Raw genomic sequence first — 27,926 nt, 5'->3', positions numbered from 1 at the left:
TGTGCCCTATTTTCTTCAACAAGTGACCTTCGACTTTTACCTTCATACCACCTATCTGCTATCATTCTAACATGATAAAGAACAGGATTCTAAGCACAAAGCATTGAGCTTTTCATTTCTTATACTCCGTTGTTACCAATTCCTCGCAAAATACATTCTACTCGTATAATAATTGGGTAATTCTAATTCCCCCATTCACTTGATTCAAGGAATAGCAACTGGAAACTCTAATGATAACCTATTACTTCATCACTGACATTTCCAAGAATCCTATATGCAACATAAATATCCAATTTCAAATAGGAATGTATTTCATATACGTTTCTTTTTTATCTACTTCTTAGCAACTATTACGGACATGAGTCCTTGATCAACAATCCAAGTCTCTACTTGCACAGTTGTACTCTGTATTACTTTAGGGTACATAGATGATAGGGACAATCACAACGAATAAAAGTAAATAAATGAAAGCAGTTAATCTCAAATTTAGAAATGAAGAAAAAAAGAAGTTAAAAGTACTAATTTAATAAGTTGAGTAATTGAAATACCCTTATTTTGATATACAAGTATTGAATTACAACTAGAACATATTTTTTTTAGTCACTTTGGAATATTTTATATCTCACAAATAATACCCCAAAATTGCAACTAAAAAAAATCGAAGGTAGTAATTCATATTTATTGAATAAATTGAAAGGATGGATTCCACTTAAGTTGGAATGCCAGAAACAAAGGACTGGAGTTTAACGACAAGAACTTGTGTCCATGATGGTGGGGTTGGTGGATGTAACTGTGTACGTGGTTTAGACAGATTCAAGTTCATTATTCAGAATGCTAACATCTCCTAGCAGCACAAGGAATGCCAAATTACTTACAACAGATTATAGACATTTAAATTTGCGAATACAAAGTTTAATCTTCTTCAGATATTGCAGACAAAGAATAATTTTACCACTTGAAACGGCATACAATATTAACCTATATCAACACATCTTCAAGACAAAACAGGAACATGATTGATAATATGAAGCATGTACAAATCCACATGGAAGTTCCTAACTGAATTAATTAGCAGTAGTGGGAGTGTAGGACAACCAAAAAAACCCATTACTCAACCACTTTATCAGTTGCTTGCATCCAAGGCCAATTCTTCTCACAGAGCTCACTTGGGGATGCACCGTCATTATCTTTTATGTCAATATCAGCATTATGCTTCACAAGGTACTCTGCAATAGCTTCTCTATCACAAACAACAGCATAATGCAATGCGGTTTGTCCTTCATTGTCCTGCAATAGCAATTAATAGTTATAGTATGATTAATGTAACCAGTAGCTGATCAGATATCAAGATACTGGATCCCCAAACAGACAAAAACAGGATGAAGCAAATGGAACAATATATGGAACATTACCTTAGCATTCATATCTGCATCCTTGCTATAGAGCAAGTCTATGACAGGAAGATGACCACGATCAACTGCCCAATGCAACGGAGTCCGGCCTTCACTATCTGGAGAAAGGAATAATGTATTAGATGTTCTCACACAAATGACTAGAGGAAAATAGTCCTGCAATAAATCATGCCAGCTCTATTTACATATGCATTGGGCTCAAAATAACAAGTAAACTGGAATATATTAACCACATTCGCCTATTTGACTGGGTTTACTTTTTCCCACCACCTCCAAGGATAAGAAGAGTACTTTTTTTTTTTTTTTTGATAAAATATAGTTACCTCACTTTGAATAGTTTCCAATGTATCTACAAGTCTGGTCCAACTAAAACTTCCAGTACAGACAACTTCATTCGCTTAAATTAAGAGTTAAAACAAATTAATTCTATCTCCTGTCAGACCTTACTAATATATAGATCACTACAATATCATTCATAACAACTGCTTGTCAAATTTTTATAATTTTTTCCTAAAGACTGATCTAATCATCCAGATCTATAAAACCAATAGGTTCACATAAATCACATATAATTCTTGTGTGCAGAGACACATGAATTTACATAAATCGTTCAGTAGTTGTTTTAAATTTAGTTTAAGATAATATTCATAGACTTAGAGCACAAACCTTTCGAATTTGGTGAAATGCCATTCTCGATGCATTTAAGCAAATTCTCTACATCACCTTCTCTAGCAAAGGCATGTATAGCATCCATTTTCCTAAAAAGAAATAACAGCATGAAACAACATAAGAAATAACCGACCAATGTTGCCCATCTCCCATATAAATACTCAAAAAATTACACACTGAATTCAACAATAAAAAAAAAAAGGATTTCCAGACCTAAGCATCGAAGAAAAGACATAGCACCAAACATGCCCATGCATGAGAAAGGATGGGCCATTCAGTGACTGGAACAGCTTTTAATGTCAGATGTCTTAAATCCATACAATTTCATCCAGACAGCCTATGTTTAACGACAAACCAGACAGACTCCAACAGCCATTGAAAATGTACGAGTATTCAAGCATATAAGTAATGATGATCTTGTAAGATGGAAACCTAAAAATAATGAATTCTTAGCTTTACATTTCACAAGCATGTGAGACATTATGTAAACAAATATGCCCTTGAACATGTCTTTCAGCCCAGCAAGTACTTAAATAATTTCATGACATAAACAGGACCAATGGTTGGACAGAAGGCATTGCAATTTTCCAGCAGAAGAATGATATAGATTATAGATAAGATCTCACAGCACATTGAAAAACATACTGACCAAACATAATCCGCACACACACCCCACCTCCCACCCCCCACCCCCACAAAATTATCATAAACAAAAAATACAATACTTGTATATAAGTTTCATAGTTCTGGCAAACTTACATTTCAACTCCAGAATCCTCCTCATGAATGAAGCTGCTGAAAACTGGTCCCATAGGTCCTTTTGGATCTGAACTATGCTCCTCGGCATCTCCATTTTTGGTTTTCTGTCAACATGGTTGAAGGAAGAATAAAGGAACTTATAAATTGGAACCAAAAGTTATTAGCATTAGCCAGACCAGACATAGATTTGCTAATTTTCAGGGGGTGTTGTCTGGGGAGGGGGGGTTGCCTTCTAAAAGTATAATCTCACCTCTGCTCCACCACTTGCCCAAGAAGGAAATAACTCTGTCACAATATCAACATACTTCTGCATTGCATCCTCAGGAGGCATAGCACCCATTTTCTGCCACGCATTCCTATATCATATCCCAAAACAAATTATAGTTAGCTGGGAGAGTTTCTCATGATCATGGGGGTCAGTTCTAGGTCATCATATTCTCCTAATTTCATTATTCTTAGTTTAACTGCGATGGATGAGGTATGGACTCATGTCCACCGAGAGTTATACAGAGAAGATTGCTAAATTTGATATTTTGATCATCATACTGCAATGCCTTGATCCCCACCCCAACACACACAACAAACACAGGAGAACAAGAAATGTGTCTACTTTACTTTCAACTCCATTACTTTTTCACTAGCACAACACAAACATAAAAATGTGTCTACTTCTTGAAAAACTCCCTTTTTCTATCTAGTATGCCTAAGGTAAGAGGTTAGAGTGAGTGATCACAGCATCCACTTCTCCGTACATTTTTACAAGCAGCACGCCAACCACAGGGAGCCGTCCTACTCCACATAAGACCAACATTTTCAGAAATCAACAAAGTATGTAATGTATAAGGCTTCCATGAATGATTATGGCATCAACTTCACCAGAACAAAACAATATAGAACACATCAAGGCTACATCTTTAAGATAGAAAAAGACATCCCTCACTTCAGCTATTGTTTAAAATGCTTAATTGATCTTAATCAAAAGGTCCACAAAGGCAACACCTAGATTTTTTTCAACTTGGTAATGTTGCCTAAATCGAAAATATAATAATCCTCACACAAGCTACAAGAATGTTTCTTAAAATCAAATAATGACATCAACGTACTAGCCATATCGATTATTGGCCTTAATCAACATAGGAAATCCTCTTCATCAGAATTTCGATAAGATACTAAACCAAAGTTTCTTGTCACATTCCAAAATCAATATCTGTCACCAACTATTAAATAAAAACCCCGTTAGTACAGTTTAATTCAACTTCCACTTTAGTAAATTCCTATCACAATAACACAAATTAAACCTCCTACCACCCAATACTTCCTTTTTGTCACATCATAATCCAACAGCATACTATCTCCATCCAGAAACAATAATCACACATACTATACTTAAATATCCGGAAACACTGTCCTAATTTATGATTGGATTTTCTCAAAATATGCCTCTAGTTATGTTTTTGGATATGGTCAAGCGTAAGATCCAATCAACAATCACATCAGTTCTTGGTGAAATCATGCCATATAAGGGGTTAGTATGTCAATGTGTCGATCACCAAATCACAGCCAAATCAAACCACCAAGAAACAAGAACCTGTACATATAAAACACAACAGTATTGACAGAAGTAACAATACCACTTGGCTCGAGCTGTCAACTTAAAAGCCGGTGGCGGCGGGGCGCTGCAGGGACCTTCAGTGGCAATCTTATACAAACCATAAAGCTGAAGCTGAGCATCATTCCCCACTTTCTGAGCCATAATCTTATCAGCAGCAGACGCCGCGACGAAGGCAGTAGCAGCACTAAAAGCCTCATCAAGCTCAGTACTCTCCACACCTTCCCAATCATCATCATCAGAATCAACATCATCCAAGTACGCATCACCAGCAGTCACACTCCCTTTCTCCGCCAATACCGACGCATTATCATCACTAACTCTCGACGCAATCTCACTCAATTCTCCCTCAGATACCGTCGAATCAGGCTCCGATTGAACCGACGCTTTCCGAACATGCCGCGCATTCGACGGCGCAGGCGCAGTCGCAGCCGCAGCTACAGCGTCAGCATCAGCATCAACGTCGGCGTCAGGTGCGCGAGTAATCGAGAGATTTTCATCACGAAATGCAGTAACAAACGAGATCAACTTCGCAAGCAAGAAAGAGAAGATTAATCCAATGATTACCGATTGTAAGAGCTGCTGCCAATCGCCCCCCATTTTTCTGTAACCCTAACCCTAACCCTAAACTTCAAACCCTAAGAAGCTCAAAAGTAGGGGAAAAATGGCGGTGATTGAGATTGAATCGAAATCGCAAAACCCTAATCTTGAACAAAATTTGATGGAATTCTTGACTAATTGATTGTTTAATCGGTGATCGAAGAAATAGAGAGAGAAAAGATTCGGAAGAAGAAAGAAGAGAGAGAGAGAGAGAGAGAGAGAGAGAGAAGGAGGTGTCAAAGAAGGAAGATAGAGAAAAGTGCAGAATTCAGATGAGGACGATGAGCTTGTACCACGTTTTTTTAATTTTAATAATTTGTCAAATGTGAAATGTAACAAATGTTGGATATTCTTTGTGTATATTTTGTGTCACCTTTTTGTATTTTAAATTTTTAATTAATTAATTGGTAACATAATCCAAGGAGAAGAAAACATTTTTATTTATTTTTTTCATTTTCTCAAAAAAGCCAAAAAATATGAATGAACGAGTCAAGACCTAATAATTTCTTTGTCCTTTGTACTTTTGTAGCTAGGATTAATTGGGAGTTTGGGACTCATGATTGTCATGCAACTCTTGCTTGCACCAACGTTTGTTAGTTTGGGTGTGAAATTTTGGGATGTAGATTTTGCTGGCATGAGAGAACTATGTTGTACTCATCAGAAATGGGAAATTGATAAGCAATGCTTATGCCATTACATTTAGGCCAGGGAATTAAATATTTGTATGGGATTAAACATTGGGAAGGGCTAGTAGGAAGAGCAAATTATTCCTAAGTGTAGCACTTATGGGTAGTGTAAATTGCATATAGGAAAATATTGTTGTTCTTGGTTTTTTGTTGGTAACTTGGTACTACAATATATTTTTAAAATTTCCAATCTTAAGGCTAGAGATATTAATGGCTCAAATCTGGATTTTACTCGGTCAGGGGTTACTTGGTCGATTAAGGGTTACTCGGGCAGGGTTACTTGATCAGGGATACTCGGTTGTTCAAGGGTTATTTGATCGGTGGTTACTCGTGTGTGGTTGGTCACAAGCCACACGGTGTGACCAGCCACACACAAAAGTTGTTTTCATAATGGTAGTAATTTTTATCCCTTTCGTGACAAATAATTTTTTATTTTTTTATAAAAGGACAAGATTCTCTATCTGTCTATCAGAATGAGCTAGGCTAGTTTAGCCAATCAACCAAAATGCATAGGCAAAATAGGTTGAAAGATATAGCATAAAAGTTGTAAAATTCCAAAGTTTAAAAGGTAGAAAAATCGTAAACATGGGTACACTTTATCCGTTTACATAACGTAGGTGGTGCTGTGGTGGTCCTAGCTCGAAAGGAATAGTTGGGATAAGATGCTAGCTAAGAGTTTTGTCAAACTTTACTTGAAATATGCTAGCTAAGATGCATTGCATGATCAACAGAAATCTTATGTACAACACAATTTTATCATTCTAGCAAGTTACAATTACCAAAAAATAAATAAAAAATTAACAAATGGCAACTCTTATCTAGATGGACATAGCACATGAACAAAAAAGAAAAAAAAAAGATTTGTATGAAAATTTGGAATACATAATTGTTTTGTTGTGGTTGTTATTGTTGCTTGTTGAAACAAGTTAATGAGCGGAGTTTAAGTTGAGTATATCAATCCTATAACATAATAGAAGTTGCTTGTTACTATCAGCAAGTATAAATGTCCATAAAAAATAACTTAAGATAAAACATAATTTTAGAAATCTACAAAAATTTATTTTATTTTCATCATGAATATAACTAATTCCTCATTGGATGTATACTTGACACTGTGGTACTCAAACAACAGTCTACAGTTCTCTGTCTTAGAAATGTTTCTTTCCATGATTTCCATCTAGTCATTTCTCAATATTTGCATCAACAACAATTCCCCTAAGAGAAAGAAATAAGGTTCAATATTTAGGTTATCCAACTTTCAGCTTGAGTGAACTAATAAATTTATAATGCTACTCGTAGTTCATATACTTCTTAGTCCTTACCATTTATTTATCCGATTTTATAAGAATGGAAAAGAAAGATTATACAAACGTACCTGGATTAGTTGAGGCAATTGCTGTAGACAGACACTAAACATTGTGTCCAAAATTGCGTAGTAGCATGACTGCATGAACCAGAATAATATTGGGCCTGTTAACTGGCTTAGCCCACTAGCATAATCGTTGTTCCTTCCTTAGCACATCTCTTGGTTCAAAGCCCAAGCCCAAGATATCAATGGGCTCAATGGCCCAATATATGAGTTTCATATGCTTCTACCCAAGCCATGTCACATATCTTGCTTTCTCAAGAAGTAATCAACTTAGAAGCCAGCCTATAATGGTGATAATCAGGAAGAAGCATATGAAACCATTAGGAGAAGCACTATATGCCATATTGGGCCGAAGGAGCCCAATATCGTAGATTGGCACGAAATTGGGGCTAAAAAGCCCAAAGTGCCTTTCGTAGGCTGGGCCCATCTTCAAATTTTCATCGAACAGTGCAAAAAGGCACGTCTCGAAGGTCCGATTTGGCATTAGTGGGGTCCCCAAACCGGAGGTGACATGGCGTATTACGTTGCCATTGTACGTGGCTGCGGTTCGTAGGTCCACGCCAACATGGTCTGACTCGTCTTGAGAAGGCCAACCAGTTTCGGCTATCACAATATCCACGTCATTATATCCAAATTTCTTCATGGCACAAAAAACAGCATCAAGTTGTACATCAAACATGTTAGTATAGTTCTTACCCGTGTATTCATCAAATACCCCCGAATTAGGCCCAAATAATGCATAGTTTAGGTCAATCTCATTATAATCAATATCAAAAAAGGGATAAGGGTTCACCATAAAAGGTGAACCTATATCCCTTAAAAAGCTTAATAACGGCCAAATAACATGCACATCGTACCTTTGCCTGAACCTCCCTGTTGAGGGAGGGTTCGAGCTAGAAAGTATCCCAAGAGAATGAGGCGTCGAAACTCGAACTTTACGTTCCAATGACTCTACAACGAGGGCGGTGTAGAGGGTCTCCATTGCAGGGACAAGGTTGGTAATGAGGAGTTTATTAGCTGTTGCCAACACCTCATTACCTACCAAGATACACTTAATGTTTGTAGAATGTAAGTGTGAAGAAATGTTAGTCTTAACCCACTCTTGAGCAAATGTGAAAATAGTAAACAGAGGAATCATAACATTTGGGATTGTAACAGTTATGTTAACCCTTGTATGTGCAAAGGCTTGAAGAATATCAGGGTTTGCATCGAAGATTCTAACATGGTTGATGATTGTCGAGTTAACAAGGAATTTCGCGACTTCTTCTGGTGGTGGAAGATTATCTGCATTCACTCCATAATTGACTCCAATGTTTGATTCAACTCCTACATAGTACCAACACAACAATAACATGTTAGAAACTGTACTAATTGTACTAAACTAGTACTAATGCTTGTGTGTAGAGAGTTAAGATTCGCGCTTACCTAAGATTCGGATGATCAAGGGGACAATAACATAGATTAGTGTTTTCAAGGCCATGATCATTGGAAGTTTTGCTTGTATGCTAACTGTTGCAGGGTATGACTTTAGCTTGTTACGAAGTACTTAGTTAGACAGAATTGTCTAAGAGAATAAGTATCAAAATGGATTAATGAAAGATACTTGTCTTTGTTGGTGAGTTTATGACCATGATGCAATTAGCTAGCTTGTGCATTGCGTAAAGTGTATTTGACACCACATCTTAACTCATAATTGTTTTATTACTATTATATGGAGTATGACTCAAGCTTTTCTTTACAAATGAATGTGATCTATGTTAACCGGATCAAAATGTTACATACTTCACATACATAATTTGTTTTGGCAATAATATACTCACTTTTAATATTTTCGTAGTCCGTGGAGAATCCCGCTAAATTTCGTGGACAATTTCTATAGTTTGTTGAGTCATTTCACCAGGCCAAGATCTTATCTTATCACATTTACTGAGAAGTTAATAACGCAGCAGATTATGTTACAGCGTTAGTACATATTTGTCAAACCTATCAAGAAAAGTACTTACTACCTCCGGTACATATTAGTTACAACTTTGGAATATTTTATCTCTCACAAATATTACCCAAAGTTGCAACTAATATGTAACGGAGGTAGTATATGTTTTCTCAAAGAATTAATGTCCCCTCATATGGAATCTGTATTTATAATTTTTAAAGTCTCAAAGAATTAATGCCCCCTCATATGAAAAGCTTTTAGGGTTGAAATGTGGATGTAGTATGGGCCACCCTAGTTCCCATACTTATTATTAAATATTCCACTTAGAAGGTAGAGGATCAGGGATATATGATTTAAACTTGTTACCTTCTTGTCACGCTGACTCTTGATACTATATGTTAAGCGGTAAAGCATTTTTGTTGTTCATTTGGGAAGCTTTATCTCTAAAGGGAAAAAGTTCATAACCAATGTAGCTTTAATCATATTTAAATGCAGCTTTAATTATATTTAATGTTTGTATAGTAACCTAGGAGTATTGTGTGGTGTTGTATATTGTGGTGGGTGAATTACATGGTGTTTAGTACTTTAGTACGTGGGAGCTGCCAGTCCAAGGAGTAACTTTAAACTAACACCCTAATTACATACCCAACAAACTAACTCCCTTCCCTTCTACATTATCAAACTTTCCCAAACTGACTTTCAATTGTGAACACTACTATCACGTTCCTCCCATCCCTATCTTGGACCAACAAACCCGACTTTTGGCAAGGGTATTTTCGTCATTTCATCTTGAGGCCGACGATATATATTGTGAGGTACATATATAAGTGATATAACCATAAGAGTTATTACACTTAAACTTATGAATTATGTTCAATAATTCCTCATGAAAACCTAGGTGTTGTGAAAACCTCTTTGTAATGTTTCTTGCTCAAATGAGTATTCCAATCACTGCAGCAAATGGCCTAGGAAAAAATTAGAAAATTGTTGTATTTTATTACTACTACAAATTATTAGTGCATTTTTTTTTTTTTTTGAGGCAAATTATTAGTGCATTTTGGAATGATATTTTTGAAAAAAAAAAGGTGTGAGCTAGTTTATTTAAAAGAATGATTATTTTCTGTGATTTCTTGTAAATTGTTGATGATTGATTGAGATGCTCATTTGAGTAAGCAATATTATGACAAGAGGTTAGTTTTCCAGTTTGTGTTCTACCTCCATTACGATTGATCTATACCAATTGCAGGTAAATCATCATTAAATTAAATATGTTCTTCTCAATTTCGATTTATTTGAAATATGTAATTTAAATCGTAGATATGATTAATCATTTTGAATAGTTCGTCCATAAAGTTTGTACACAATTATCTTGTCAATCAACTTTATACATACATTTCAATGTCTCCTCCGAGATTTACTGATTTACATGTAGTATATAAAGTACGGATTATGTTACATCCATCCAAAATTTCTTGATGTTATCAATATTATATTGTATGGAGTATCAATTAGTAATTATTTGTGAGATAAAAAGAGCCTAAGAATTAGTTGATTGTGAGAGGATGATATGTACTAGTAATTCGATAAGCATATTTTAAGGGTTGCTCTTTTTTTTTTTTTTTTTTTTTTTTTTTTTTTTTTTTTGAGCTTTTACTTACTTTTAATATTATATACGTATTAGATTGTTAAGACCTGCCTCAGGTAGTTAATATTGAATAAAAAGGATCGGATTATGAGCTTGTTGTTATAGAACTTACTCTTTATATGTATCATTAAATCTTGTAAATTTAGATCATAAGTTTAGATCATGAAGTGTTGTTATATTTTGTAGAAGAAAAATAAATCTAATGAACAACTGAGCCATAAGATTTTGTGAAGAAGGAATAAATATCCAGTCCAAGAAATTAAAAAGAAAAAAAAAAAGGATAGAATATGAAGTTTATTACTACGTATAAAAAAATAAAATAAATAAAAAAAAGAAAATTTGCGCATCCGGGGAATCGAACCCCGGTCAGTACCGTGGGAGGGTACTATGATACCACTACACTAGATGCGCTTATTGATGTATTGTTAACTCATTTACAAATAAGTATTGTACATTGTAGAAAGTCAAAATAATACTCCCTTTTTTCCTTTAGGTGACATCTTTTCATTATCACACTTGCCAAAGCATGTTTTTAATGCTTAATAACTTTAATTATCAACATTGTAAAATTAAAATATTAATAAAATATACATATAGACGATTCCAACAAGATCCCATATGACTATATTTTATCGTATCTATAAATCACAAAAGCGAGTCAAAATGTAATTTGTGAATAATGTAAAAGTCAAACGGTGTCAACTAAAAAAAATGAAGAAAGTACAACAATTTTTTTTTTTTTTTTGGGTGTTTAGAGAGCCACAAGAGCAAGGTGATAAAAATCGATCCCACAATCACCTAGAATCGAGAGGAGAGCTCTAACCGCTTTAGCTATCCCCCACTCTCAATAATACTCCGCATGACATTTCTCACCCATCAAAGTATTACTTCATTTACTCTTACTTTCATCGGTGAATATATGACATAGACACATGGTGCAAGTGACCATTATCTTTACAAAGCCCCTAATGTCGAATCACAAACGTACCACATAAATTTAAGATGATTGTGCAAATTCAAGATTATGATAATGCATTGACAAATTCAATGAAAATACGTTTGAAGAGCTACTCAATTTTACTTTGTATAATCCGATTCCTAACAAATCGATTATAAAATTTTAAAGTTTCTTTTCTCACTAGTTGTGAATTCTTTCTAATAAAATAGAATAAAAATAAGAAACCATGACATGGTCTTCCCAAAATACCAAGAAATTGTCCCCAAATTAGGTTTCATAAATGTAACAATTCAGATGTACATTTTTAGGTCCAATGAAAACGAGATCTTTAACTTACCCTATTGTACTTGTACAGTCCAACTCTTAACTACTTTACCCTTAAACCTTGATCCTTAATCCTTTTCTTTCTCCTGTTTTCTGATGAGAGACCAACAGACGATACTCGATACAAGGACAGTATTAACTGTTTATAACAGAAACATTATACACATGAGAAACTCAATGGTGGTTATGAATCTTATGATTCGTATAAAATGATAGGTACAATCGTACAATTGTACAAGTAACATAACTCATACAAAAAAAGACTAAAAAGAGAGAATTATGAACTTGTTCATTCTATCAGTATTAAGTGCATCACTATTATACATAACAAAATACTTGTAAACCTTTAGCTTTTGGTTACGATCTCTTCCCCTTCTTCGCTCTCAGTTTGACACTGAATCACGGAAAAATTGTTAAAAAGAGAAATGGGTTCGGAGAGCATAGGTTGGACGGTTCATCTGCACCCAAGTTCAGCTCTTCCGTCCTCGCTGATAGATTTATTAGTACAGATCTTTTGGAGATCAATGTAGCCAATAATGGTGTCCTCAAATACAGCACCGTCTAGTTTGGCCTCATCAAAAGTGGAGCCTGATAACACGGTATTCTTAAACACAGCTCCTTCTAGATCGGCCTTACCAAAATTAACACGATCTATAACTGCATTTGTGAAATCAGTACCTGCATAAAAATCAATCTTCCGAGGTCAGCAAGAAATAAACTTTACACGACACTTCACTCTTACTTGATTAATAAGCAAATACTCCCTCTTCCAGAAAATAGTTAACATCTTCCATTCTGCAATATAACTCAACAAAAGTCAGGATTACGTTTTTAACAGGATATTCATCCCTTTATATTTACTTATTAATCTCTGTGCAAAAGTAGATGTTACGAAACTTATTTTAGGAACGGAGGGAGTGATTAGCTTCAAGGTGGCTTCAAAAATTAAATAGAACTAATCACTAGAAGAGAAATAGGGAGTAATATACCCTTGAAACTAGCTCCCACAGCATAAGCCTTGGACATGACTACTTCTGTCATGTCAGCACCATCAAACTTAGCATCTGACATAAGAGCAGCAGTAAGAGACTTCCCCTTAAGTTGAGACTTTTCATTTGTAAAGTCACAAAAGCGAAGATCCAATGGCTTGTCATATACACCATTTGCTTGACCAATAGTATTACCAACGAATGCACGCTCACAACGATCAGGATCGGTTGACAATGGAGGAAGTCTCTGCAAAGGAATAATTATGAAATAATAAAAAACAGAGAAAAACAACTAGCAATCCTCTAAATTTATACATTAGAGTTTATAAAAAAGTATGCTTCTTTTGATCTTTTCACAGGTTGAGGAGGAAAATTATATAAGTAACTGAAACATGATGCATATCTGAAAAAACAGTTGAATTGTGCAATAATATTTTGTTCTGCAGCTGATTCAATATCACCCCACCTATTAGGAGAAATGAATGTTTTCTGTGAAAACATGTTAAAAGCTACTGAAAAATAAGAAGTTATCTGTTGAACCCACTATACAAGGTGTGAGTACAAAAGAGTCAAACAGACCAGATAAATGAAGCTTCTTAGGCATGAAGCTATAATTTACTTGAATTTGGGAATACTAACATCAGTAAATGGGAATAATTATGCCTATCAAGATGTGATGGAGCATCTAATCTGAGCTTTCTATGATAGATTGATATCATAATTTGCTGCGAGATTGACATGAGAGAGCTATATAGTCTAAATTATGAAACATAAGCTTTAAAATCAAACAATTGAGCTTTTCAAACCTAGTAGGCTAATTCGTGTTAGATATATAGCTTAGGATTAAGATTATGAAACGTATAACTTAAAGAACAGTATAGCAGCTTGAAAGCTTTTATGATGACCTAGGATCACCAAGTAAACATATCAAATGGGGCGGGGGCGGGGGGGGGGGGGGGGTGTTGGGGTGGGGGAGAAGAGCATAATTTTGGGTTTTGAGCCCAGAGAGAATGGAGATGCAGACAATCAAACTTCAACTGAGAACATGAGAGGTCAATTTTGTTAAGATATGGCTTTGATCACGAGTTCACGACAATCAAGAAATGTAAGCGTCCTAAGCAAAAGATAGATCAACTCAACAACAACAAACTTCCAATACCCCTACTTTTTCAACTAATGAACTCTAATTATCTAATAAACCATAAAACACTTCATTTGGACAATGTCAAGCAGTAGAGACGTAGAGTGTAAATCAGTAGCTGTATCTAGAAAAGTTTGAAGCATGAGAACAGAATCCTAAATCATAAATTGTTTCAAATGAAGGCATCTGCAATTGATACTGAAATCACGGCTAATTCCTAACCTGGTTAGCAGCTATTACAGGTGAAGCAGCTGTGACAGCCCACGTGGCCAGGAGGCCAAACGCCACATTCCTAAGTTCTTTGAATTGAGATGAATTTTCTTTCTGAGATCCATTTCCAACAGCTGCACCAATAATGAAAACATTTATGAGTTCATTTAACATCAGCGTTAGCCCAAAAGAATGAAGAACAAGAAAACAGCAAAGCATAAGCATTCTGCAAACTGTTAAGACTCTGAAATGGGTTAGGGAAAGAAATGAGAAGTATGTTTAATGATGCAGCATAGCATTGATGTATCGTCAAGAAGCACACAAATGTTATAATCCACTTCTATTTCAAGGCATTTGTTGGATTGGTGTAAGGTGAAAGAAAATGTTTATCAATTGACTTACCAATGTTACGTGATGGATCGAACTGTACTAATAGAGTGTCACACGGTTTCCTTTAGTTACAATTCAAGGAGTTTTTGACCGCTGTGAGTCCAACCATGTTGGTATTTTGGTGAACACACTAACTTAAACAGAGGTATTGATAACTCGACCATCTCAATTTAAACATCTGTCTTATAAAGATTGAGATATACCAAGAAGTAGACTTCACCAGAGCAGACACAATACCCTTCAACTTTCATTTTGCTTGGATATTATAAGTTTATAACACTTAGTAAAGCAGTTTGGCATCAATTTATCTCAATATTTTTCAATGTCTTCAAAAGAATCACCTGCCCTGGTTTCAAAGTATGATTGCTATGGTAACTAAGAAGTGTTAGATGTACTCTACTTCACCCAAAATGTAGTAGAGACGCAGCTGTCAAGAGATCTAAGCTCAATCGGAACTAGTGTTAGATGTATGCAAGGATTGTTTAACATAGGTTGTCTCTAAAAACAAAATAAAAACCTTGTGACGTCCCATTATAAACAAAATTACAAAGGCAACCACACGATCAATCAAAACATGTCAAGAAAAGCACATTTTATTCAAAATTGATAACCAAAAGAAAAAAAAAATGAACATGTCCCTTTAAATTACAAGAGATGCACAATTTTTCGAGAGCATAGAGAGCGCGCCACTTAAGCAGGCAAAAGAGTCACTTTAAGCATTTGCAAATAAGCTAAAGATAAGAAATTCAAGCTCAACCAATACAACAACTAAAGCAACAAAACAACTTGACATATGAAGAGAGAGTGAGAGACTGTGCGTACCGGAGCAGGAAATTGGGAAAGAAAGATGAAGTTTACGAGCAGAAAGAAGATGGCGTTTGGCAGAAGAATTATTCAAAGAGATGGCATTTGGGTGAATGGAAATGCCAAAGCTAGCCATGTTTCAAATGATGATTAACAATGTCAATTCCATTTCCTATCTTTTTCTCTCTCCCTTCTTCCTCCCTTATTGGGTGAGCTTATCTTCTTACGTGGCACTCAAACTTACTTGTACTTTTCTTTAATTTTTGACAAGACTCTCTCTTTTTTTTTTCTTTTTTTTTTTTTTTTGGTTTATTCAATTTTTTTTTTTTTTTTGGACTTTTAGTATTTCCTCCCCTCCCTCTAGAAGTGGGTATTTTGCACAATTCAATGACATTTAAAATCTGGTGATATTTATAGGTAAGACATGGATATTATCATAATGATATTTTCCTAATTTAAATATTGGTATTTCATTTTTAAATCTCTTATTTACATTTCATACTAACAAACTTCAAGAACTTTGATTGCCTTCAACATTAAATACGAGACAAAAAAAGAATGTAATCATGTGAATTCTCATTAGATTTATCTTTATGTGTGCTTTAACAATTTTTATTCTTGTTTTATTTATTTACTGCGAAGTAATTTAAAACTAAAGATATTGATATACAAAAGCGTATATAAGAGATCACACAAAATGCAAGTTGATATCCAAAATTCGAAAATGCTATAATATCAAACAGGAAATTTTGGTGAAAATAACAGGGTATTTTTTTTTTTTTTTTTTTTTCTTCAGAAAAGAACCTAGAAGGCTAAAAGGCTAAAAACATCCATAAACAATCAAACTAGGTCCCTAACCTGGGAATATAGGCCCATGGCTTCAGGAGATTCTATGTTATTACAGAGTACTCATATAACCAAGAAAACAGGACCCAAACTTAAGAGAAGGTAGCTCAGACTTCAAATTCACCATATATTACAGAGTAGATGGAAATTCCTTGCCACTGCAATACCCATGGTGAAAGTTCCTATTGCGCCATCCACCCCATAGGAGATCGATTTTTTAAAATGAGGGAAATCTGGTAAAGAATGAGATTGCTGACCACAAGTCCACAAGCCTTTTGCTATGCTGAAGGGCGAAAACATCAGTTCATTACAGTTGGGGCACTGACATAAACATTCATCAAAAGACAAATTCGGAGAGCTCGGGGCCAACCAACAAGGGTTATGCAGCTTCTATAGCTTAACTTTACTATTGGTATTGATTAATAAGCGGATTTTCAGAGAGCATGAACTGCAGGGAAGAATCACACAACCTGGCAAACCTTCAACGGTCCGAACAGAAATCTCATCCTCAGGATCCCTACACAGCACATAACCCATTTCTTCCAACTCGGACCAACTAATCATAAAAAAAATCACCACATCGACATTGATGACAGAAATCCAATTCTTCCCCATTATCCTCAACCATCATGTCGTCCAAAGCAACATCTTCCGCAACTAATTCATCACATCTCAAACTTCTTAGTTTGTCATCATAGAGAGTACGTGATCGTAAATCCCCAAGGGTTTCCCAAGCCTTTTGGACCTTCATGAATCTATCATCTACATTGTCAACTGATTTTGGCATTTTAGATGATTTGCACAGTTTATCAGGGTGGGACTGGAGTAAGGCTAACCTATAGCTTTGGCGGATCTCATCAAAGCTTGCGTCCTCCCTTACGTGAAGGATATCATAGTATGTTTCCAAGGTGGACTGCACATGAAGAGTCATGCTCAGAGGCAAATCCCTATGACAAGGCATGCAGAACATTATTAGCCCAAACAAGGGAAAAGAAGGCTGAGATCACAGCAATCTACTTGTATAAGACATGGATAAAACTTGGCTTGCCCACGGAAAAAAAAAGTTACCCAATAACATACTCCAGAGAAGGATTGGATTATAGAGGTATTATTGAGCAGTACTGAGAAATTCATTATAAAAATGCAACCAAAAATCCTAGTGTTTGCTCTCGAAATGCAAAAATTTTATGTTCAAAGTTCAGGGTAGCTAACAAAATAGCAGCCCAATTATATAAGTTGGACTCACCTTGTACCCCATCTCCTGTCCAACAAACATCAAGTTCCACAGAAAATGAGTTACTAAGGAAGTAAAGGTCCACGGAAGAGAGACAGTCAAATAATATAATAGTTCCCATGACAACATATACACAACAAAGATCTTTAAAATAACGCCTATAATTTGTAAACACCAAAATAAAAAGGACACATAAGATAATGTCAAAACCATAATAATCAGGTCTTCAACATAAAAGCTCGAGACTACATTGGCAACTCAAAATCAAATTTTAAATTTACACTCATCAGAGTCATCACCGTATGCTCCACTACAAGCACTAGCCAAATCCTAATTATATATAATGATGTACTAGAGAATACATCTGTGGCAATCTTAAAAGATCAATAAGCGAAATCATGACCCCTATAAATGGCATGCATGGCTCAAAACACTAATCTTGGATCACAGCTTGTGTAATCAAATTGAGGATTACATCATACCCTGAGCAAAAGAACCTCATTCATAGCATTGCACACAACAATAGACAAGATGGATCACCAAAAAAAAAAAAAAAAAAAAAAGAAAATGAAGTGATTTGCTGGAAGAATCAATTTTACACAGATTCTTGAGTCTGCCAAGTATGAAGATATATACAGCAAAGTAAAATATTAGGTCTATGAAGACACTGAGTAACTGCTCCTTACTTTGAGCATTCTGTGCTTGTATAAATCACCAAATATTATTCTAACAAAACAAAATAGTGTTCACTAAAAAAAGTCAATTTGCATATTTGCATCCAAATAATCTGCCCTATCAAGCAACACAGACTTCCACAGAGCAAAAAGTAGTTCTCCAAAATCATAATCCGTCCTCTTATAGTTGCTTTCAATCATCATCCATGAGAAGTAATATGCAACTCTTTGAGATCATATAAAAATCAAGCTTTAACTTGAACTTGCTTGCGTCTATCGTCCTCAAGCAACACACCAAGCCCTGCTCTCCCACCAATTCTCACAACTCTAGAACCATTACTATCCTGATAAGCAGGATTAGCTGTCAAAACTCGTGCCTCTGAATTCTTAGCAATCTCCAAAACCTCGGGCAATCCATTAATACAACCCTTTGACATACCTACATCAATCCTAATTGCCTTTCCCTCACAAGCACCATTGATCCCTTTCCCTTGAATGGTATGCCCCATGATCATCCTCTTCGCTCCAGGAATTGTAGTAAGAACATGCTCAAGTGCTTCACAATCACAACTCTCCGCTAATTCATGTGAAAACCTCCTCAACCAAACGACTGAGTTGCTACCCCTTCCAATATCTCTCCATAAATCTCCTCTGACCCCATTAATCCAATCTTTAACCTCCTTATTAATTCTCTCTAATCCATAATTCACATGATTTGCTAACAAACCCCCATGAACAAACACACTCTCTCCCATCACCAAAACTGTTGCATTATTCGCTAAAAATCGAGTGCTCAATGGCCCATTTGGCTTCAATGCTGCAATTCTAGCCCTAAATCCCTCATGAAACTCCTTCCTAAGACCCTTAAATTCAACAGGAACACCACGAAATGGATCTTTTGGCACATCCATAATTCCAGAAAATAGTGTTTTCATTGAATTACCAACATTGTACCAAAAGGCCCAATTCGAAAATTCTTTCAACGAATCAGCTGTAATAAATCTGAAATCACCATTAATGTTCATAATTTCATGGTTCCCGTTCATCGTGATAACCTTCCCACCAGATTTATCTGCTTGTCGTTTTAATCTCTCAAGAAAGTATAGGATCTTAATTTCATCACTTCCACGGTCAAGGACATCGCCAATTTGCACAACAGTAGAGGAGCCCCCAGACCAGTTCCCTGTGGCATCAATTATTCCGGAAAGAAGAAGAGATTGCTTGCACTTCTCGAAATCCCCATGGATATCACCAACGGCAATGAGGTGGTCCGGTGATGGGTAGAAGGTGGGTAATGGCATATTAGGGTCAGAATTTGAAGGGGAGGGAGGAAGAAAGAGGCCACTAACAGAGAAGTCGACAAAGGTGTCAACGAAGGAGGAGAAAAGGTTTGGAAGGTTTTTACAGGTTAGGGTGTCACTTTCTCCTGCCATAGTTGTTTTCTATGATGATTGATCTGTAAAAAAGGGTAAATGATGAAGTTCAGGGTTTTCGTTTCATAATCACATAAACTATCAATTATAATTCAGTGTGCCAATCTAAGGTTAATTAGTCACTATTTGCATCAACTTAAGGATAAGTATATGACCTAAAGAAGTTGTGATGGCTAAAAATAGATGTATATTTAGTCCCCCCAAAAAATAAAAAAATTATAATGACCATAACGAATTAATGTATAAATTGATCAAATTCAAAGAGGGTGATTCAAATAGATCATTGTTCAAAAGTAATCATATGACACGAGTTGTTTACTACTCGTACTCCATTAGATATAGAATCCCTTAGTTTACATCCATTCAGAAGAAACTACGGATAACTTCCAGCATATTCATCCAGGTAAACTTTTCCACACAATTGCCTCGTTACACGAAACGTAACAAACATACATCATCTACACATCTCTGACTCTCTGAGGCCACCTGAAAGAATGTTCAAACTAAGTCTTTGGTCACCTATGGAAATCTTTTAGCTCTTGGCCGGGTCCGAAATCCTATCCAAATCCCAAAGACAACTAGCAAGACTGCAACACAAACTCGATTTTTTCCACTATTATACATATATACAGTATCATACAGACATCTTTGAGGTCACTGCTATAGTGCTATAGTCCTTACTCCTGATCATCATCTAAGCATATTTTAAAACATATCCAAGCAAATTTCATAGTTCAAACCTAACATTAAAGGGTTCTGCAATCATTAGCAACCAACTTTGAATCAATTATCAAATAATTAGGGATATTTGACTCAATCATCAATTGAGCTTATAATTTTGTTTCTAACAACATAATTGCAGGTTCTGATCTTTAATAATCTTATTAATTAGAACCAATATTTCAGAATTCCGAACCCTAAACTCACTACACAGACAATTAGATTAAATTAAACCCTAGATTGAGAAATTCATATGACGATTACAAAAGGAAACAAGGGCTTACCTCCGAAGTTGCTTCAATGGGGGATTCAGGTATTAGAAGGACGTCAACTGAGCTTCAATGGAGCAAGAACTGAGAGAGAGAGATTTGTTATTGAGTTACTGACAAGTAGAGCAATTCAATGGGTTGGAGGCTTTGGAGGCTTGGACCCCACATTAAAAGCCCTGATTCGCCCCCATTTATATAATATGGGTCAGATCGATCAATTAATAATTAGGACGGGTCTTTTTGTATTTCAATTTGTATAATCTCTTATCTACCAATTTTTTTTTTCAAGATTTTAAATTATTTGATTAATTTTACTCTCAAAGACTGACATGATGATAATTGAAATTTGGCTTAGGGACATTCACCCTTTAAGAAGACAATCAATTTTGATTTTGAATTTATTGATACGATGAGAAATATAAAAGGATGGAAGAAAAAGAACAAAGTAATTTAATTCATACAAAATCTTTATTTGAGCTACAAAAAGACCTTAATGAGTTGGAGGAATCAGAGGCAAAAGCGATGAAATTGACTTACTGTTTAGAGTAAGATAATGCCAATTCACTTACTTGGAACAAGTATGATGACGAAAGTGGACTTAGGTTTTTTAAAAGGCATTTAATATGATACAACAAAATGGAATTATGTGCCCCAAATTCAGGTCAATGTATGTGCTTGTTCTTACAAAAAAAAAAAAAAAAAAAAAAAAAAAAAATCGAAATCTACCAATTCAATTTCAGTTAGTGCCAAATTGAAGTTTTAGTCATAGAAAAATGATTTACATTTGGATTGAGTAATTCATGTCAATGAATTATTTTTTCAATTCGCAACTAAAAAAAAAAAACAACAACAGTTGAGTGTATACAACCTTTTCTCAAATCAATTTTAGTTAGTATCAAATTGACGGTTTAATCTTAAAGAAACGGTTTACATTTAGATTGAGTCATTCACGCCAATCGATTATCAAAGAACGATAAAAATCTTGAACCCTGGAAATACCTATTCCAAGATTTCCAACAGTATGAATCAAAGAAGAGCCCAATACCCCAAACTCAATAATAACAATTCTATAAAACAAAGAGCCCATAATCAAAATCAATTAGCCGACTCCACTAGTAGTAATAATGTTGAAATTGTCCTTCTCAATTTCCCCCTTTAAAAAATCTCACTTAAAAACTAATCAAACTTTCCTTAATTCTCAACAACAATCCAAATTTCCTCTCTCTGACCTTTTCCCCTTCAATTTCTCCGATTTCCACTCTCTGCCCTCTTCAAATCCCTAATTTCCCCAATTCCCAATTTCCCCCTAACCCTAAAACCTTTGACCTTCGAATTTCTTCAACATTCATCAATGGAGGAAAACACCGCCATAACCACCACCACCACCACTCCCACCGGCAAGCTTTTCATGGTGGCCAACTACGTCGGCGCTAGCGTCGTCTCCGCCTTCTTCACCTCCCTCGAACGATGCTCCTGCATCAATCTCAGCACCTCCGACAACGACGATGAAGAAGACGCCATGGATCGCGGCTTAATCTTCAACCATTCTACTCGTCATGATGATCCTCGCTTCGCTCTTCCTGCTCCTCGTTCCGCCATTAATGCTTCATCTAACCCTTCTCCCTCCGTTGATTCGCTTCCCGTTTGATCTCCGCCGTTGATTCGAGATCTTTCATGGTGGTGAGGTGAGGTGAGGTGAGATGAGATGAGGTGGGGTCTGGTGAGGTGAAGCTCGTGTTCGTCATGTTTGTATGTAGTTCTTTCATTCTCCTTTTGTTTTACAATGTTGAAGGTGTGATGTTGAAGAAAGAATTCGATTAATTTTCTTTTTTTAAGTGTTATGCCTTGTGAATTAAGAATATGTTGATCTGAAACTTGATCAATTGTATGTTACTGCTATATACAAGTATGCTTTATTAAATGAAATCATAGGTATTTCCTCGATCAAGGTTTATGATTTCGCTGTGTTCTCGTTCGATTTTTTGCCTATAGACGAGTTTTGATGTTGCTTTATTAGTGTTGAATCTTCTTGGTACTCCATTGATTTCTGAATTATGTACTACATTGCTATTTTGAAATAGTCCAAGATAATTGCCGCTTTCTAGATTCTAATTTACAAGAGTTTTAAGTTCTAATTAGTGAAAGATAGCTATGAGAATTTATAACTCAACTCCTTAAAGATATAACCACCTGATTAAATCTGACACATCGGTTAGAAACCGAGTGAGATTTATTTGAACGGTATTCTATTATGTATAGTGTATACTTAGTTATTTGATTGATTGGTGTTAGTGAGATGATTGGGGGGATTAGCTATGTTGTTGGTTATGTTATTTGTTGTAGAATGCGATTGCGGACCAGCAAAGTCTTTGTTGTTGAAGCTAAAATCTTTTGTCTATCTTCTGCTAGGGTTTTTGAGATTGGATTTTGATTATTTATTTCAACAACTTACCCTTTGATCATCAAATAGTTCGTGTAAATAGGCATATGGTAGTTGAAGCCACTATCACAACAAAAGTAAACTTTTATCTACTCTTGCGTTACGTATGATGATTTAGAGTAAATTTTCGTGTAAATTTAGGATTCTAGGATAAAAATTTTGGGATCATTATTTATTGATAGTTTTGGAGCTGAAGTACCCTATGATCTACATCGAGGTGATCTTTACTTTGCTCTTTGCTTCATTTACACCTTTCCCTCCATCGATTCTCTCCCAGTCTTCCCATTTGATCTAAGCTGTTTAATTGAGATATCTCATTGAGGATTAAGTGAGGTGAAGTTTGTGCTCTTCGTATTTGTATGTAGTTCTGTTTTCCCCAATGTTGAGGTGTGATTTTCAAGAAATAATTCAATTATGTTTTATTTTATTTTTAAACCTGATTGTATCCGATCCACTAGGTTTTCCCCATTTCTCTTTTCTAGTTGTCCCATTGAATTTTCCCCATGTACCTTTGACTACCTTCCCTTGCATTAACTTTTAACAAAGTGAAAGAGCTGTTTTGGGCAATCTTGATGGGACAAACTACAGAGGGAGTTTTCTTTCCCTAAATTAAATCATAGGTATACCCGTCTTGGCTTTTCTCAATCAAGGTTTTTTGTTTTGTTGAAACTATGTTTGAGTTTCATCTGAAGATTAAATACAGTAACGAAAGAATGAAGAAATCTGACCTCTTATGGGAAGTTGTTTCTGAGGGGGGTGATGATAAACTAATAGTAATGAGTTGTTTGGGCAAAACGTTCACCCCTCGATTAAATCAAATATAATGTTTGAAATTTATTTGATATCCAGATTTTGCATTAATCTATACTCTGCTCATCCATGAATTGAACCATTTTGCTAATGAAATCACAAATAATATGAGAATTGCTTTTACATCATTGATGTATATATTTTGGATATTTTAAATGTTTTTAAGAATTATAAGCTAAGAAAAAAATAAGAAGAAACACTTCCCATGAAAGCCTTTGAAGTGGAGGATGACGAAGTTTGTAAGTGGTTCTTTTCCTAGTTTGGGTATTGTTTATGGTTTTGGTAATCTGATCATCCTTTTGAATTTTGTAGGATTTTTGTGATGTTTATGCTCGTTTTGTTCAATTTGAATCACGATTTTTTTTTTATTGATGTTTACTGCATACTCTTCCCTTTCTTCCTATACCTTCTTTTATAAGAGTACCACACAAACGAATGACATTGATGACTTCAAATTCCATTCCTTTTAAAAATACAACAATATGATCTCAGCTAGAATATTTGAGAACGAGAAAGATAGTGGAATTACACTATACACACTAAACCTTGGAAATTAGGCCCTTAACCCACTTTCTTACGATCTACACCATAACTCTGTAATTATCTTTTGGATGATTTTGTTTCTTCATTCTTTGTACTATATTTCATTTTCTTGCTTTTTACATTTATTCAGTTGAACTTAAAATGTGAACATTGATAAAGACCTACTAAAAATATTGCGTGGCCCAATATTTTGGGCTATTCAAAATAAATGTGGCCTATACGCCTATTAAGTGTGGAAGAGAGAGTGCATTGTGCATACACCTCTTATTAAGTTGTTTGGTTGATGAGTTTGGTGGAATGAATAGTGTGAATTATCATGATGATTAGAGATTGAAGAGGTACTTGCTAAAGATTGATTATTTATCTATTTTGGCTTGTATTTAGCAAAGCTTCTAGGCCTTATTTCCATATTTTTGGGTTCATTGTGGTTGGAGATGAAAATTTTAGCATGCCCAAATTTTGTCATCAGTCTTGCTTCATTACAACAGTTTTGTTTTTATTTGGATATTGAAATGTTTTCTGATCAAAGATATTATACTATGAATGGTAAGTGATAAGTGTGGGAATATGCATATGGTAGTTGAAGCTACTATAATATGGATTACCTAAGGCCCTAAAGGAACTTAATTTTATTCTTGTGGACTGGTGACATTAGCATTGATGATATAATCAGGGGTGAATCTCGCCTAGGATAAGAAAAATTGGGATCTTGATTGTATTTTGGAGCTAAAATAGCCTGTAACTGTGGTCTACAAGATTAGAGGTATTTAAAAGGTGATCTTAGGATGGAAAAATTAAGCTGTTAGGAATATTCTGGTTATTGTGGTAATCAAGCCGGAGCTCAAGGAATTTGGAATAGAGTTACACTCGCTCTTCACTTTGGGTTTTTTGTTATGTTCAGGCATTGGAGAGCTATTACATTAACATGTAGGAGTATTCCCTTGATTAAATTCCAAATTTTAGTTATCAGCCAGTAGCTTGGGCAACCCTGGTAGATTTGGTGCAACTCTTGGGAGTTTGGGACTGTTTGTCAAGTATTACCGATCACCTCTCATAGGAAATTAATAACACACCTACATTTTGTTCTAATTTATGCTTCAGCACTGTTTTTCGCATCATTGCAGGCAATACTTTGTGCTGCATTGCGTAGGATATCTTTTCAAGAAATGATACAGTAGTTTGTTCTTAAAGTTTTAGATGGCACGATATGTGATTTGTGGGGGAGGTGGGCTTTGGCATTAATTAAAAGGAGTCTATTGATTAACAAACATTGTCAAACAAATAGATTTGTCCTGTGTTGTGTAAAACTCAGACACCCTGGGTTTGGGCTTCATAAACTGTTAGATGGGTGATTGAGAAAGCCGAACTGCATCACAATCAGATGCATCATTTCACAGTACGATTTTCCTCCTAGTGCAGTGTCTTTTATAATTTGATCACTCCAAAATGTTGGTAGATTTAAATCCCAGGTTGTTGGGTCAATTTACCAGAAATGAGTTGGAAAGGTTGTACTACTCAATATGTCTATATCATTACACCTTGTGTTGCTTAGCCAGTTGTTGACTCACAAAACAGGGGTGAAATTAGCTGGTAAAGACACTATAAATCGAATTTATGTTTGCACTCTCTCACGACAGTCATAAATACTAGTATAGCCAAGAACGATTTCCTTCAATAGGAAGGTTCACTTCCATAGCAATGGAGACCTATGGCCATCATAATAGTCCTTCAGATACTCTTGAAGATGGCAACTGTTTCAGCTTAAATAGGATTCAATTTCTCCAAGTTAAGACGCAAGCTCTTAAGAGTCTTGGTAGATAGTCATTAGTCATTTAGAACTTATGCCGGGTAGATAGCTATTTAACCAGATTAATACATTAAGTATGCCTCTGTGTTCCATTTTACTGTATCTTGTTAGATTGATCTTCATAATGATCTTAGCGTCTTATGAGTACACTACAAGTGGAGAGGTACCAGCTCTCGGATGGTCCCTGGTAGGGTTATGAGGATCAGGCTCTTTAGCATAAGCTATTCAAGGAAAAAAGCACATTTGTATCCAACGTTCTAGATTTAACATTCATTTAGCACACATTCGTAATACTCCAAAATGAAATGATAATGGACCTATCATTTGCAGATTGAGGCATCTGGCAAAGCTCTTTTATGGTTTTTTTTATTTTTAAGCTGTCTCACCTTAGCATTAACATGATACGGGTGTACATAAGACAGCTTTTCGACTTGACGTTTCGGGTTTCAATGGTTATGGAACAAGACAACAAATGATGGCTCTTGCTATTAAGGTTGGTGAGAGAAGTTGATCTAAATAACCCTTACTTCGTCTTTTTGCAGCCCATTTTTACATGGATGATGGATCCTCATCCAACTGGCCAAATCATAATTAATAAATCATAATTCATAAATGAATTCCTAGACTTTGTTTGTGTCAATTCATGGTCTTACATTAGCCCAACTATATACCGAATAGTATACATTTTACAAAACTACAAAGTACTCTAGACATGGGATCAAATTTTATGTACCATGTCTACCTTTTGTAATTCTCTATATGACTTGTACAAAAAAAAAAAAAAAAAAAAAAAAAGATCATTAGGAGTCTTGAGGAATGTATTTCATTATAATAACTTTACGTTTAGTTCACTTATTTAAGGTTTTTTTTCTACTTATTTCAGATTATATCAAATATAAGAGTGTAGATTGGATAAGATAAGGAAAAAAAGGAGAGTTTAAATTAGATCAGATAAAGGGAAAAAAAAGTTCTGAAATACTTTTTCGTTCATTTTAATACACATTAACACAAATTTACTAAAATCTCATTTTAACTGTTTCACCGTCGACATTATCAAGATCGTCTTATGAGAATGATGTACGAATCTTTACCATAACCATTGATAATCCCTGTTTGGTAGATAGGTTTAAAAGAAGGTTACAAAGTTTCTTATTCTATGAACATAATACTCTATTAATTTTTGCCATGTCATTCACTCATACGCGTTGAAATCTTCACAGTTGGTCTAATTACATATTCCGTACAATGTGTTAGTGTGATTGTTCAATAGTCATTGTCAATCTTAAAGACTGTTTATGACGACAAAGTTATAAAGACTGTTTGTAGTTTTGTCTTCTTATATTTACTTAGTGTAACTAATTTTTTTGGTTCTTGCAATTTGTTACGGATACATTGATAATCAAGTAATTTTGAGGTAACAACAACGGCAATATTAACTATTCTACAAGAGATAGTTATATGTGCCCAAGTGCACCGTACACCCGTGAGTATTTTGTTCTCATTTTGATGATTGTTTTTCATTTAATCGTTAATTGAAGAGCAAAAACTAACCTTGGGTTAGTTGGGTGTACGGACCACTCGGGTGTATAAAACAAATTCTACTATCCTACTTGTATTATTTATGACGACAAAGGGATGAGTTTTACATAATA

At 35.2% G+C, this 27,926-nt stretch overlaps 2 protein-coding genes, 1 non-coding gene and 3 pseudogenes across 4 annotated transcripts; all 6 read right to left on the bottom strand.

The window, feature by feature from the left end:
* Positions 1–860: 860 nt before the first annotated feature.
* LOC145562689 (acyl-CoA-binding domain-containing protein 1-like) lies at positions 861–5,282 on the bottom strand. The gene is made up of 6 exons (XM_081623055.1): positions 4,472–5,282; positions 3,091–3,196; positions 2,841–2,944; positions 2,079–2,170; positions 1,413–1,510; positions 861–1,287 (listed from the first exon to the last, which is right to left on the bottom strand). The coding sequence occupies exons 1-6, from the start codon at positions 5,047–5,049 to the stop codon at positions 1,108–1,110; spliced, it is 1,158 nt and encodes a 385-aa protein (XP_081479181.1). The 5' UTR covers positions 5,050–5,282; the 3' UTR covers positions 861–1,107.
* A 2,087-nt stretch (positions 5,283–7,369) lies between these two features.
* Positions 7,370–8,584, bottom strand: LOC145565547 (glucan endo-1,3-beta-glucosidase pseudogene; annotated as a pseudogene).
* Positions 8,585–11,022: 2,438 nt separating this feature from the next.
* On the bottom strand, positions 11,023–11,093 carry TRNAG-CCC (transfer RNA glycine (anticodon CCC)). The gene has a single exon. It is a non-coding gene; the product is annotated as a tRNA-Gly (tRNA).
* A 1,049-nt stretch (positions 11,094–12,142) lies between these two features.
* Positions 12,143–15,715, bottom strand: LOC145562688 (thylakoid lumenal 17.4 kDa protein, chloroplastic-like). Its single transcript, XM_081623053.1, has 4 exons — positions 15,517–15,715; positions 14,317–14,438; positions 12,954–13,200; positions 12,143–12,642 (listed from the first exon to the last, which is right to left on the bottom strand). The coding sequence occupies exons 1-4, from the start codon at positions 15,632–15,634 to the stop codon at positions 12,419–12,421; spliced, it is 711 nt and encodes a 236-aa protein (XP_081479179.1). The 5' UTR covers positions 15,635–15,715; the 3' UTR covers positions 12,143–12,418.
* A 548-nt stretch (positions 15,716–16,263) lies between these two features.
* On the bottom strand, positions 16,264–17,943 carry LOC145562687 (uncharacterized; annotated as a pseudogene).
* A 119-nt stretch (positions 17,944–18,062) lies between these two features.
* On the bottom strand, positions 18,063–20,933 carry LOC145562686 (shewanella-like protein phosphatase 2 pseudogene; annotated as a pseudogene). The gene is made up of 2 exons (XR_014094431.1): positions 20,690–20,933; positions 18,063–19,708 (listed from the first exon to the last, which is right to left on the bottom strand). The product of XR_014094431.1 is annotated as a shewanella-like protein phosphatase 2 pseudogene (transcript).
* Between the last annotated feature and the right edge of the window lie 6,993 nt (positions 20,934–27,926).

The sequence above is a fragment of the Chenopodium album genome, chromosome 10 (genome assembly GCF_948465745.1).
Source record: "Chenopodium album chromosome 10, dcCheAlbu1.1, whole genome shotgun sequence".
Taxonomy (NCBI): Eukaryota; Viridiplantae; Streptophyta; class Magnoliopsida; order Caryophyllales; family Amaranthaceae; genus Chenopodium; species Chenopodium album.
The sequence above is the reverse complement of the archived record's forward strand: the minus strand, read 5'-3'. Positions and strand labels throughout refer to the sequence as shown.